The sequence below is a fragment of the Ambystoma mexicanum genome, chromosome 9, assembly GCF_040938575.1.
Source record: "Ambystoma mexicanum isolate Mex_15411 chromosome 9, UKY_AmexF1_1, whole genome shotgun sequence".
Classification (NCBI taxonomy): domain Eukaryota; kingdom Metazoa; phylum Chordata; class Amphibia; order Caudata; family Ambystomatidae; genus Ambystoma; species Ambystoma mexicanum.
The window spans coordinates 187,337,662-187,351,861 of record NC_090931.1 but is presented as its reverse complement, the minus strand read 5'-3'; the positions used below and the strand labels follow the sequence as shown (position 1 = coordinate 187,351,861).

Genomic DNA, 14,200 nt, shown 5'->3' with positions numbered 1-14,200 from the left:
ATCGACCATCTTGTATTTTCTTGCATCACATTACAAAAAACATTAAGGAAGTCTGATATGAACTTCTTCGGGGTAGAGCCCAGCTGGGGACTAGGATTACTCAATTTACGCTCCATTTCGAATTATTAAGCACTTCGCCGTAAGACAACGGACTGGTTCACATTGGGTAGTGCACCTAAGCACAACAAAGAAAGCAACATAGCCAGTCTCGATTGATAAAATATACTTTAATAATTTACAGAAGTTCCACAAGAGTTTCACCCCCTCGCCCATACTCAATTTACAGAATACTGACCAGAAAATAGCAGCGTAAAACGGTTTTGAACTGAAATTTCCAAATCTTCAGTTGATTCAACTGGGAAAAAAGCACTCCTAAATACTCAGCTGTAAAATGGGGCCAGCTATACTAGGGTGCAGAAAAGCCGACTCTGCTACAGTTCCCCAATGACGCACAGTGGGGCATAGGGGCCACCTACTGCACAGAGCACGGAAGACCCACAACGGATTAGTGCTGTGTGCAGGAAAGTAGCATAGATGGGGGGTCACAGAGCTGGAGATGAAGATGAAGAACTAAGGTAACACGTGCAATTGGTAGCTAAGAAAAGATGTGTTCTATTATATTGACCTACTTTTCTTCCAGAAGATGGACACTTGCTAAAAACAATACTTGTGTTTAAAAAGTTAAGGTGCACTGCAGATTTCTAAACGGAATCCTAGTCGCATTGCGACTATTCTGCTGCGGCAGTACTCGGAAGCCCCCTCAATCCTAGGCCGCACAACTAGTCACAGGACACACTGTCCCAGAACAGCAAAGGAAACAGTGCATCGGCTCACACCTGCACGGAGATGCTCGTTTGTACACGTCTCAAAGTGGGGCACGGTGAAGCAGCTGGATGTCGTGGAAGACGAATGACGTATGCCCCAGGGACTGCCGCCACTTGAGCAGGCGCAAAAGACTACCACCACAGCTGCACGGGCAGCTTCTGGAATGTCAGCACTTTCTGGACGAGCACCGCCCAATCCCAGCAACATCTGTTGGAATTGAAATATTATGCCTCCTATCCCAGTATTTGAATGTGTGTTGGCCTACGCCAAGTTGTCTAAAATATCGTGTAAATAGATTCCGCGGCAAGGTCTTGACCTTAACGAAAACTGTGTAAGTCGCCATCTTGGATTTAGCCGCCATTTTAGGTTCTCTTGTAATGTGGAAGTCACCCTGAACATTAAAATGGAGGCCGAATGACATTCTGAGTGAGATTCTGGCCGTTGTGACCTCCGCACACATGAATAAATAATATGCCTGCAGGCCAATTGTCGGGGTCGCGAACTGAGACCTTGTCCTATCCCTGACCTATGTGTAAATGTACAACTATATCAGCGAAACTGATCAAAATGCATAAATTATAGGATTGACCTGGCGAGGAACCCTAGGCCTGGTCCTAAGAATGGTTAACCCGCGAGGGGGTTGGCCAGAGCTGGATAAAAAGTATAAAAGCACAAATATCCCAATGTACGGTCTCTCTCACTAACGCAGTGAACTCTCGTTGAAGTTCGTTATGTTACTCTGAGAGCCGAATAGCTATCCGTTTGTCAATTGACTTTTTGGTAACTGTTGTAGCTTTTAAATAAATCACTTTGTATGTCCTTTGTAATCTGTGTTGGTGTGTTTCCTTTGGGCCTCCCAGCCTCATATCAATTTCTTTGTTTTCACACATCCAAGAGGGTAGGGTGGGGGTGGGGGTCGGGGGTTAAGGCACCATCACCAGCTTCTAATGCACAAGAATTGTGTGGTCACCAAACACCAGCATCCAAAGGAGGTGCACCACGCAATCATGCATTGGCAAGACCCTGCTCAATCATCATAGTCCTTCATGGAGAAAGGTCAACCATTTCCATTATTCAATAAAGTACACTTTGTGCGACTCCACACACATACACATACATATCCATCCAGTGAGGAGGCATCACACATTCCCCATCGTTCAACGGGCAAGCATCAATCAATCATCAAGAGACAGTGGTGATGCACCAATCACTTGAAGGCATTTCCTGCCATTGCCATTAAATTATGCTATGCTTCCCCCAATCAGGCAGCACTTCCCACTGAAATCAACCACACGCAACGGTCATCCAAGATTAGCAGCCTCGTTGAGATTCTAAATAACAAACCATCAGAGAAACATCCCTCTGAAGCCAAATTAATGCCACCCGCAGATTAGGTAACTCCATCATTAAATCGAGCCAATTTAAAAAAAGATAATACCCTCCATATCCAAGACTCCATTAACAGAATTACACCAAAGATCTAATGACCGTGAATCCGGTTACATGGAATAAGCAAGATTCCAGATGAAACCTTCGCAGCACGTTGAGGCGGCTTGGAACTAGCCTGGCGAGGCTCTCTCTGCTCCCATCAGCAAGAGGAATGCTAAACAATTCTACAGCATTTCAAGGCCGAGCGTCACCATTACGATATCGAAGGGGAAAACCTAAATGAATCCCATAAATGTGATAAATGCAGACAGGATGCCAACTTTGTTTCACCCCCAGGAACAGCCACTGAGCATCACACACACACACACACACACACACACACACACACACACTACACTCCACTCCACTCCCTTTCCAGGCCAGGTCTCTGACATGACCGTCTTTTATCCGACAGCCAAGTATCGGACAGCATTAGCTGGACCTCAAAGGCCAAAAACAAATGCATAGGGGGCTATGACCTGCTGGACCCCTATATGGTACTATGTTATTTAGAGAAATTTACAAAAACAAGAAACATAGCCACAGTCTCAGCCACACAGCAACCAACAGTGTGTGGCCTTCCTTTGTACCTTGCTTCAGGTAGATTATGTAAATGCAGACCCTACATACAATCAGGCATTACCCTGGGCTCCGAGGTCATGCAGGACCGTGTCGAGAACTTGTAGGAGGACACGCCGGGGGTTGATTTGATATCAAGAGACTGAACAGTGACAGACTCCACAGGCCAGACTATGGGTGGTCTGCAGCAATTTGACATGCAGAGGAGAGGGTGCATGTGGGTGCCACAGATGATAATGGACACCTATGGCACATTAGAGGGACTAGGGAGTAGACCCCACACGAAACTCGTCAACACTTCATTTAAATGAGGGAGCGATAGGAGAAGGCAAGGTCCCATCTCAATGCATCCCGCTGGACATTGAAGGTCAAGGCAGCTCCACCCCTGCGTCCAATACCTTACATCTTACCAGGGAAGGTTCCTTGCACTGGGGCATCTTCAGTCATGTAAGGACGTAGAAGAACACACACTAAAAAGGACTAGGCTCATTATAACAATGAAAAGCACTAAATGACAGTACGGTCGCAGCTCCCTTCGACATGAGACAGTGGGAAGGGCGTTTGCAACTGCAAATCAACTGCATCCTAGGAAAGTACAAGAAATAAAATAGATCATTTTATGTGCAGCTCTATGTCCAGTGTCATACACACGAGTTCCATTAGCTTCATAAATGTAGCCAAAAAACGCTTGCCATAGTAAAACTTATTTTGTGATAAGGTACCAATTCCTTTGATCAGGACCGCTGCATCTTTTGTTCCACCGGCTATAATGCTCAAATATATATTTGCAGTTTACTATTCCGGCAAATATGAAATTCGTAGACAAATATATCCTAGAAAAATCGAAAAGCAGCTTGGAATGATTTCTTTTTCTCGGCTCCTTGGAAGAGGACGCTAGGTCTATACGACAGGTGGGCAGCAGGCTGATGCCCCTCCTACAGGCGAGAAACTTTAGAAAAGTCTTTGTCACCAGCGTGAATTCCAGGTCACCAAGGATAAGCTTTCAACGCTCCTGGACATCGTGCTCGTCATCGGAATCCTGCACAGGGAGGGAAAAGGGGAGAGTCACATTATACAAGTCAATAGCATCAATCTTAACATGTAGTTTTGCTTAGCTCGGACCAGGCCCAACCGGATAACAGAGGACTACATATAAAGAGCGGGGTACTAAAGCGTGCACAACACGAACCGGGAGGGGAGCTGATCAGATGTACACAACTTTCCCATAAAACGCACAATTAGAATTGTTCTTTTTCATTGTTCTTTTATAATGCGCTTAATGCCAGCTAATGTTTTCTAAGCATGCGATCGGGATTCGAACCTGTGTTGCGGCTGCATTGTATTGCTTCCAAGACAAATGCATTGCCCTTGAGCTATCCTTCTTCCCCAACGCCTTTTGGCCTCATCTCAAAGCCTTTTGATGGATAAGAAAGTGAGGCAAATACAGCATGGTTTCTCAATTCTTCCTAAGATTAGACACGGATCGCCCCATCTTGCATGGCCGAAGGCGGTGGGAGAGGGAATCATTTCAACTAAAGAACCCAAATTAATCTCAGAAAGCACTACTAGGTTTAGAGAAGATTGTACTTTCTTCAAATGTACCAGTTTCCTAGTCTGCTTCGCCTCCCCTTCTGCCCCATCCCTCCTAACCTTGGCTTCTGATGCATGCTGTACGCCATTCACTTCCCTAGTGCAAGTTATGCTTCCTAATCTCTTGGTTTCATTGAAGCTAGACCATTGCAAAGCCCTCAATATGTGCCTCCCAAGCAGTCTTTCCATCAGCTGCAGCCAACTGGAGGCGGCCGAGGCAACTCAACCATGTGCGTCTCCCACCCCCCCTTCCGCTCGCCTCACCCACCAGTGGAGAACAGAGTGACATATAAAGTCCTTTGTGCAGGACATAAGGCATGTTCACTCGATTTCCAGCACTTCTTGCAGAGCAATTGCAGCATTACGCTCTTTGTAGAACAGGGGTCTGCAACCCTGGGCACACCAGATGTTTTGGAATGCAACCACGATCAGCCAGCCCTAGTCGGCATAGTCAATGGCGAGAGATCATGAGAGTCCTAGTCTAAAACATCAGGAGAGCCGCAGGTTGCAGACCCATGTCTGAGAACAGTGCACTCGCTTGATTCGGGGCGAGTTGGTAATCCCTAGTTTGCAAGTAATCAGTCTTGGAGGCTGGGCCAATACAGAACAGCAGATCACCAGGACTGGCCTACCTAGGGTGCTGCACCCAACAGATTTCTTTGCATTCAAGATTGAATAGTACGTTTCTACATTGGTCCCTTCTATAGAAAAAGCGGCAGGTGGCTTTCTCAAGGACTGAACAGGTATTCTTCTGATGCTTGCACTGCAGTATATCTCTGCCATGAGCTCTCACAGTGAAGCGGGGACAGCCGTATTTTCTGCCTAAAACCAATCATCAACTACCAATGGGCAAATGACAAGTTGCGAGATACCCCAGCGCCCCTACACAGCGTAAAAATATTGATCGATTCAAGGGACTGCTCCTGAAGGGAAAGGACTCCCGAAGCAGGTCGAGACTTTAGTGTCTGCTAGATTAAACTCTGCTTTAATTGTGATTCATTTTGATAAGACGAAGTAATAATATATAGTTCTATGTTTAATGTACATGTATGATTGTACCGTCAATTATACTTACTCATACTGTAAAAGATACTGCTTCAAAACACAAAACTCTGCCAAATGTATTAACTGGTATATCCAGCCTTTTAGTGTGCAGGAAGCCCGGTGTGTCGCCCTATAGCTTATAGATGCCACAACTTGCTGAAATTATTTGGGCCCTATGTGCCGGTTCTACGTTGAAATACCAAATTTAAAATAAAGCCGAAAAGGCATTTTGTTTCTTTGCAGTTTTTAAAAAAAAAATATATATATATAAGGGTGGGTGTCGAGACCTTCCACAGCCCCCATACCTTAATTTATTCCCTTACCCCACCCCTTTCTATTTTGTGTAAACATTTTTTTTTTTACAAAATTCAATAAATAAAAATAACACTGCATTGCCGGGCTCGTTTTGCGATTCGTTTTTTTTGAGGGAATACCCTATGTGCCATGGGTGGCCATACCGTCCCGCACCCATAAAGACCAGCCTAGACACGTAATAACATTACAGTAAAGCCTGAATGTTAGCATGCCCACACCTAGATAGAATTCTAAACATTAGCCTGCGCCGCATCTAGATAGGATTGTGAAGGTCAACAAGTGCCACACTTAAACAAAACTGTGAATGTTAGCATGCTATAGGTCAGGTAACCCACTAACCAATATAAGTTCAAACTCTGCATACTTCTCTCACTTATAAAAACTCTCAACCATCTCTCACACAACAAGCCGCACGCACTTCACAACACTGCAACAACACATAAGCCGGAGCAACAGCACACGCGGACTGACACCGATCCAATACCTGCACCAAAGCTCTGCACCGGGTGTATACCGAGTTGAAGCTGCCAACAGAACACCACTCCTCTCACTATCCTACTCCCTCTTCACCTTACTAACCCATCCCACCTTATCGCTTACAGATCCGCTAGAGCATCTGGGGACCAATTCCGTTGGTGACGGTGCGTGGTAAAAATACCTTTAACATTTTAAAGCACGCCAGGCCACATTTAGACATACCTGTGTAAAGGAGGAGCCAAGTACCCCCACCTCAAATGCCCCGCCAGTTGTGCCTATATGTTGGAAAGCAGAGTATGCACCGTATACAGAGCAACTGAAACGACAAAGGCCCAAGGGAATCCTGGAGGCGAGGTTCCCATTGAGAAAACCATACCTGCATACGAGATGGTATGATGGCTGTTTAAATGAGATTCCAGAAGAAGCAGGACGCCTGAATGACGAAGCAGATTGGTAACATCACGCAGAGCCGAGTTGACGTGCATAGAAGAGATTCAGAGACTAGAGAATGCGGATATTCTATAAGGCATCAAGAAAGTATCAAAGATAAGCAACATCTTGGGCTCAAGGTGTAGAGGCTTATGCTACAGAAATAATTGAGTTATCAAGTTAGTTCATACGTGTACAAAAGCAACGTAATGCAAGCAGACAAAGTTTTCAGAAAAGCTAGCTTATAGTGAATAGATTGCAGCAAGCGCCTACGTATGGATACATAGGAATAAGTGAAGACTGAATGGTTCCACTAAGAATTATAAAACAGAGCCGAGCAAAAGGAGAAAGGCTGCTTTTTCAGCATGGCGCATTACAGGCGAATCTCAGAATAGCGAGCTTGAATGAGCCAGGAAGCCAAGGCTGTATCCGGCTGAGAAGAACAGAAATTGGTTACAATGTTGTGGGGGAAACGCACCTCCTAGTTAGAGACATGGATGAGAACAAACAAAACGTCAGAGACCTGGGGGAAAATAGTATTTTTAAATACACTTTAGCTCGATTTTGTGGTTTTCAGTCACGTGTAGGGAAGAAATTGGACGAGCATGATGGTCACACCTACACTGGAGGGCAGGGTGAGCCTCCACTCCCCTGTACCTTCCACAGCAGAAGAACACTCCCAATGATGAGTTCAAAGGCCCTAATTGACAGCAGACCACTGAGGTGATTATGTTCCAATTGGTGGGAAGCGGATGCTCAAGCCTAAAACGCCAGCACCTGGGCAGGCGCTGACAAAGGTTAGGAACTGACCAATTATACCAATCCACGGCCTACACGTGCAAACTGATTGGATCCGGTAAACCATTCCTTTCCAATAAGAGTTGCCTAATCCTGGCTAGAGCCTTAATGCTTTCTAGAATGGATTATTGTAATGCGCTATACTCTGGAGCCAGTAAAAAAATAACCCAAAGACTACAAACATTACAAAATAATGCCTTGAGAGCAGCACTAGGCATTAATAAAAGGTCCCATATTTCCTCCACTAGTCGACATCACAACTGGTTGACCACGGAGAACAAAATAAAACTTAAGGTGTCATCACTGACCCACAAAGCCCTTAACAATTCGGCCCCTAGTTACCTGTCTAACAAATTCCACAGGAGAACATCTCTTAGACCAACTAGAGCCGGCAATTCCAATTGCCTGACAATACCGAACTTTAGACTCACTACTATCGGAGGAAATAGTTTCCCGGTTATGGCAGCTAAAACCTGGAACTCACTACCACAAGACCTTAGAGCGGACCTGACCTACCTTTGTTTCAGGAAAAAAGTCATTCAATTCCTTACCTTGACTGACCTTAGTTGACTGGTGTTATCTACCTCCTACTGATATTTATCAATAGACCATCATTCCATACAGTGGGAATTCTGATCGACCTACTTGAACTTGTATATTTTGTATCTATTTGTGTGACCCTACTGTAATTTCTAATGTACATTGTGCTATGATGCAACCTCGTGCCCTAATGTAATTTCTAATGTACACTGTGCTCTGATGTAACCTGTAAGTTTCGCATTTTCTTGTCATTGCGCCCTGCTACCCTTGGGTCTGGCGCGCACAAACAATGAATAAAACAAACAAACATGATTAGGGGGGTCCTATAATTTTGTAGCCAATGGGACGTCGTGTATTTAGTGACGTTCATAGTGGCTGTTTTGAGGGAAGGGCTTAGTTGCCCCACATGATGTTAAGAAGCCTATCACTTTTCACACGCCCATTAGACAAGTATGGATTGTATACTTAGATATTTCCTCCAACCCTATCACTTGCTTCAATAAGTTTTGTAGTTGGCCACGTAGGATGTCAGTAAAATGCAGGTTAAATGTCACTTATGACGAGATTTTAGTAGAAAAGTGTGTTTTTTTATAAACTCGCATTGAGATCGTATATTTGGACGTCCGCAGAGGTTTGGTGTACTCCCAGTTTTAGATAATTGATATTAAAATAGCATCTTTTTGCCTACTTTGAGTCATTTTGATTATTGGTGTTCTGCACCCACCCCCCCCATCCTTCTCAAATGTATTGCTAACCCATCTTAAAGGGCTGGAAGGTTATCCAGTTCATCTAGACTGGTTGCACCAAAATGGCAGACTAACTAAGCAATTACACTTCAGGTTATTTTATCACAGATGCCCAGAAAAATGTGCAATGCTGCCGTAAGAAACCGCTAGACTGGCAGCACACAAATGCCAGTCTAGCCAGGGCTGCTTTATCAGAGATGCCCAGTTAAAAAAAAAAAAAAAGTCAAGCCAAACTAAGAAATTACTAGACTGGCTGCACCAAAATGCCTCTCTAGCCACTAATTCCACATAGCAAGCCTGCTTAGCCTGGACATGGATGACCATTGTGATTTATCACACACTCCCCATGACAGAACAGGACACAGATGTTAAACGGCACCAGGGTTTCGCTGTTAAGAAAGGCCCAGCAATTACGAACGTTAAGCATTTCACTCTTAGTGCCTGCATTCAAATGCATAATTCTTTAGACAATTGAAATCTTGATGTGGGTTTAGTGCTTGCATGCGAGGGAAGTGATTGGAAGAGCAGAGAGGGGACAGGAGAATGCTTATTCTCACAGCAGTCCATAAGTGGGTGCTTTCAGACTTAAAGGAGAGAGTTAACCGCTTGTAGCATTGAAGCTGCACTAGAATAGTTTTGTAGATGAGCAGTTACATGCCTCTGCATGAAGTCCTGCCCCCCTACCTCCTCTATGTTGGAAGCCTGAGATTGTGCCATGTTTAACAGCAGCAGTTGTGCCAATTCCACAGCGAGTTTTCGAAAGGTACCCACTGAGAAAACCCTATTAAATGTATCCCCGAAGAGACGACAATCTGAGGAAGGAACTCCCTGAAGGAATATGAAAAGGAGCAAAAAGAGGAGCTGGCGACATCACGAAAGACTAGCGCGATGCCCGGACAATACTGGCTGAAGAGAATGCATGGCCCTTACAGAAACTGACGAAGTTAGTAAAGTTTCATATGCGAAAAGAAGATTGCACGTGTGTGAAGCATTGCAAGCAATGCAAGCCATTCAATAACTGTACAGATGCTGTAACGCAAGTAGATTAAGTAATCTTAGAAGCCAGCTATATGTAGTGAATAGACTGCAGCCGAAGCTGCCAATGTATAGAAGCTGGACATCGGTGTCATGAATTTTAGTAGGCCAGGACCCATGGAGGAAAAGCCGAGAACTGTGTTACAGCACACATTAGCTGAGATCGTGAAAGAGCTTGGAAGGGCTGTCTGGCCTTGTGTCAACGCTGAAGCAGCCAAGGTCGGTGATTGTGCGAAGCTGAATCATCTCTTGTTAAGGTGTAAAGAAAGAACACCAAGCGTGCCAAGTTTTATTCATTCAAGACATTTAAATGCTGCAAAATGGACCAAATTGTGGTCTTCTGTCACGTAAGTGAAGGATGGAAATGGAGTTCAGCGTTGAGTTCTAGAACAACGATAGTGAAAGCCTGTACTCCCATATATTCCCACAGACAAGGATACTTTGCAAGGTCAAGTTCAAAGACAATCGTCATGGCAGATGGCATGGGTGATGAGATGTTGGGCTAATTGGATGGGGAGGTAAAGTCAAGTCCACCTCCTGGCACCTGGGTCTGAGCTTACATGCTGCTAAGTGAACCGAATTTTCTAGACATGGCACGAGCATGCCAACCAATTATAGAGGGCCGTAAAACAAAGGGCCTTATAGTTTGAGAGCCAATGACATACTGTGTACTTAATAGTGTTGAAGATGACATGTTTTAGAGGTAGGCATGAGTTATCACAATCACACCCCTTATAGAAAGTGTACTTCGATGGTCCCCTTGAACCTAACACAACCCCGGATAGGTTTTTCTCATTTGCCACGTAGTATGATGTCACAACCGATGTATTTTCTGCATATAAGGATGTTTTTATGAGAAATGCATTGAGAGCTCGAGCGAACGTTCGTTGTAACTCCCAGTTTTAGATAATTGTTAATAAAACAGCACTTATTCCATCTTCCTGAGTTGGTTTGATTATTTGGTGTCAGTTATTCTGCATCGCCATCCATTGCATGCACAATACCCAAAGGGCCTTACGCTCAGCTTCATTAGAATGCATAAAGTCCTTGAAGTCCTTGCAGTCCGTGCATATGGCGCACGCAGGTGTGACCTGTGTGGTGCTTTCGTGGGAATCCCCGTCTTTCCGGCGCACAGAACCGCGCGGCAGTAAGCTACGATATGGAATCGCAACTCAAGCCCACTTACTCAGATTTGGGGCCGATCACTGTTGACATTGACAGCCTTTGCTGCTTCTTCATGCCGCCATTGCTGCGGTCCTAAATTTGCTGAAATTAACCAAACTGACTGAGAATTAATTGAATTGACTGCCGTCTTCCGAAAAGGTTTTCTGCAGTGCGCGTCTTTAGTCCCAAGGGGCGGTAGGGGGGGTGGGGGAGGGGGTAGAGGTTGACTTTGGCAGCTCCTTAAGCCGTCGGGCGTGCACTACCCTTGGGCTTAGAAGCACTAGTTCTGCCTTACACCAGCTGCTTTCTCCCAGAATATTTTGGCCCGCAAAAACTAGTGACCGCCACCTTCTATTTCCTGCTATATTTTGACATTTGATACTTATTGGGCCTGTAATTTCGGTCTGCCCTCCATCTGCACCATAGGTGCTGCGAGTTCCTCTCCCCTTAAGCAGCAGCGGTTAGGCAGCAGGGTCTGGAGAGGTTAGAGGGGTCGAAAGCAGAGGGCTGCTAAGATCACCGGCTCAAAACTGTTTTAATCAGTTCATATCAGCTAATATTTGATAAGAATTCATAAGATCGGCACATTGGATTACTGGCTTCAAAAATATATATATGTGGTAACGCTAATTGTTTACAAATCGGACTGCCTAAAATCACTCCCGACTAACCCTGTCCAATTTGTAGAAAGAACAGGAAAAACGGAATTGGCTATTAACTCTAGTATTGGAATTTGTATATTAATTTGTTAAAAAAAAATAAAAACAAATATTGCCTTTGATTGTTTTGATCCTTTCTATGCTACACACTTTTTATCACTAACTCAGCAATATTTTTAATAATTTGTGTATCAATCACCACATCATATTCGTTTTTATCCTGATATTCATGATCTTCACTTGTTCCTTGTGCCAACGTTGTTTTATTAGAACGGATTTGCATATTACTGTATATTACTAGCACTTCAGCATTCTAGCCCCCACTCTCTGTTACCAAATTAACAACGAGCTTTCTCAAGCAATTTTAAGAAGGAAATTGAGGGAAGAAGGAGCTTCGGGTAAAATGGCTAGTGCAAAAAAACCTAAACAATCCAGAGCCCCAAAACAAACCCCCAAACTCACAGTTGGGACCTTAAGAGCTAGGCGGGCTGCATCCCAACATTCATTGGATACCCATCTAAAAGCTATAGCCGGGAATCTGCTTGAGAGGATCCAGGTTACTGAAAAAGCTATTTGGGAAGCTGCCTCGTCCATTGGGGGGCTAGACGAAAGGGGGGGAAGGGTGGGGGGGGTTCACCTGTGGGCCAGATATCGTGTAATGTGAGCAATAAGGACATTGGTGCGGACGTGGTGGTTGGGTCCAACCTGGCTATCCTTGAGACTCCCTTGAGAATGGGTACCTCCCTGTTTTGTAACAATGGGGTTACAATAGTACCCACAGCATCAATAGATGGAGGGGAGGGGGCCATGGATGAGAGGTCCAAGGTGGGGGTGGCTGATATTTCACGGACCTCAACGACAATAAGATCTGGTTAGAGACCCTAATTGATAAAAAAAATGTAAAAAATGCCCCTTTATGAGCTCTTGGCCTCTAAACATGGTACACCAACAATGAATATACCTGAAGATGCTAAATGGTTGGATAAAATTGAAGCCACCCACATCCTACTCCAATCCTTCAAAAGTGGGGTAATGAATACCTTAGAAATCTTGGATGATTAAATTAGAGACCTAAAACTAAAAGTGGGGGGGGGGGGGGGGGGGGGGGGGGGGGGTGTGTGTGTGTGTGTGTGTGTGTGTGTGTGTGTGTGTGTGTGTGTGTGTGTGTGTGTGTGTGTGTGTGTGTGTGTGTGTGTGTGTGTGTGTGTGTGTGTGTGTGTGTGTGTGTGTGTGTGTGTGTGTGTGTGTGTGTGTGTGTGTGTGTGTGTGTGTGTGTGTGTGTGTGTGTGTGTGTGTGTGTGTGTGTGTGTGTGTGTGTGTGTGTGTGTGTGTGTGTGTGTGTGTGGGGGTGTGCGGTGGGGGGGGTGTGCGGTGGGGGGGGTGTGCGGTGGGGGGGGGTGCGGTGGGGGGGGTGTGCGGTGGGGGGGTGTGGGGTGGGGGGGGTGTGGGGGGGGTGTGGGGTGGTGTGTGGGTGGTGTGTGGGGGGGTGGGTGGTGTGTGGGGGGGTGGGTGGTGTGTGGGGGTGGTGTGGGGGGGGTGTGTAGGGGGTGTGTGGGGGGGTGTGTATGGGGGTGGGGGTGTGGGTGGGGGTGTGGGTGGGGGGGTGTGTGTGGGAGTGTTTTTTTCCGTAGTAGCCCCTTAACAAGGTGGGATTGAGTTGTATGGAGGGCACTGAAACAGGTGGTACAATTGTCCAAGATGGGGGTGACAGTTTTGTGGAAGGAAGAATCCTAGGTTCAAGGCTTCAGGAAGGACCAAGCCTATTCAGGAAGCCCTGGTTAGTGCTCCTGGTGCAGTGCAGGCCGATGGAGAGAACACTGGGTTAAATCTTCCCCCCGTTGGTGGGGGAAGATAATGGGAGTAAGGGGCCTGGCCAAGGGTGTCTGAATCCACGAAATCGATGAACAAAGCTACGCATTGGATTTATACCAACCTGATGGGTCCAAGCATGGCCCTGAATCTAGTTTTAATGGGATGGGATGGGTGGGCCTCACTAGAACATCAGTTGAGGGCGACTGCATTGTGGTCTGCTTCACAAATCCAGACTGTCAGGCATATGGTAACCTCAAATTTAATGGCAAATGGATCGAGACTGGGCAGTAGGATGGGGGGCTTGGACCTTTAACCCCCCTCCCATTGGGTCACTGGCTGCACCCACAGAGGGACTCATGTAGAGGATGGTAAACAGGGGCACAGGACTTGGTGATGGGGGTGCCCCAGTTACACGCAATTCTATCTGCATGCAACCATGGGTCAAGGTGCATAGGAGTGAACAACAGGGGTATGGTAGGGGTGAAGTCATCAGGGGGTTTGGTGTCCCAGAATAGATTTGATCCCTTACTATCCCTGGATGAGCAGGACTGACAGAGGGACTGTTTGCCTCAGAGCACAGAGGGGGGGGGTCCAAGATTGTAGGGCTGGGAGTGGGCATGATCTTGAGGAGGTTGGTTCCAATGTAAGATCATTTCCTGGAATAGAGCAGGTTCAAAGGGTAAATTGGAGCAGCAGATCACCTAGATTTTTTGAGGCCTTACGATGTGATCCTCCTACAAGAAACCTGGGACCAAGAGA

The 14,200-nt window shown here is 45.8% G+C and overlaps 1 protein-coding gene across 2 annotated transcripts in view; it reads right to left on the bottom strand.

The window, feature by feature from the left end:
- Positions 1-208: 208 nt before the first annotated feature.
- MPZL3 (myelin protein zero like 3) overlaps positions 209-14,200 on the bottom strand; it is a 94,859-nt gene continuing 80,867 nt past the window's right edge. For both annotated transcript variants that reach the window (XM_069614453.1, XM_069614452.1), the window contains one exon: positions 209-3,871. In XM_069614453.1, coding sequence (XP_069470554.1) covers positions 3,799-3,871 — 73 coding nt within the window. In that variant the 3' untranslated portion in view covers positions 209-3,798. The remainder of the gene's footprint in view (positions 3,872-14,200) is intronic.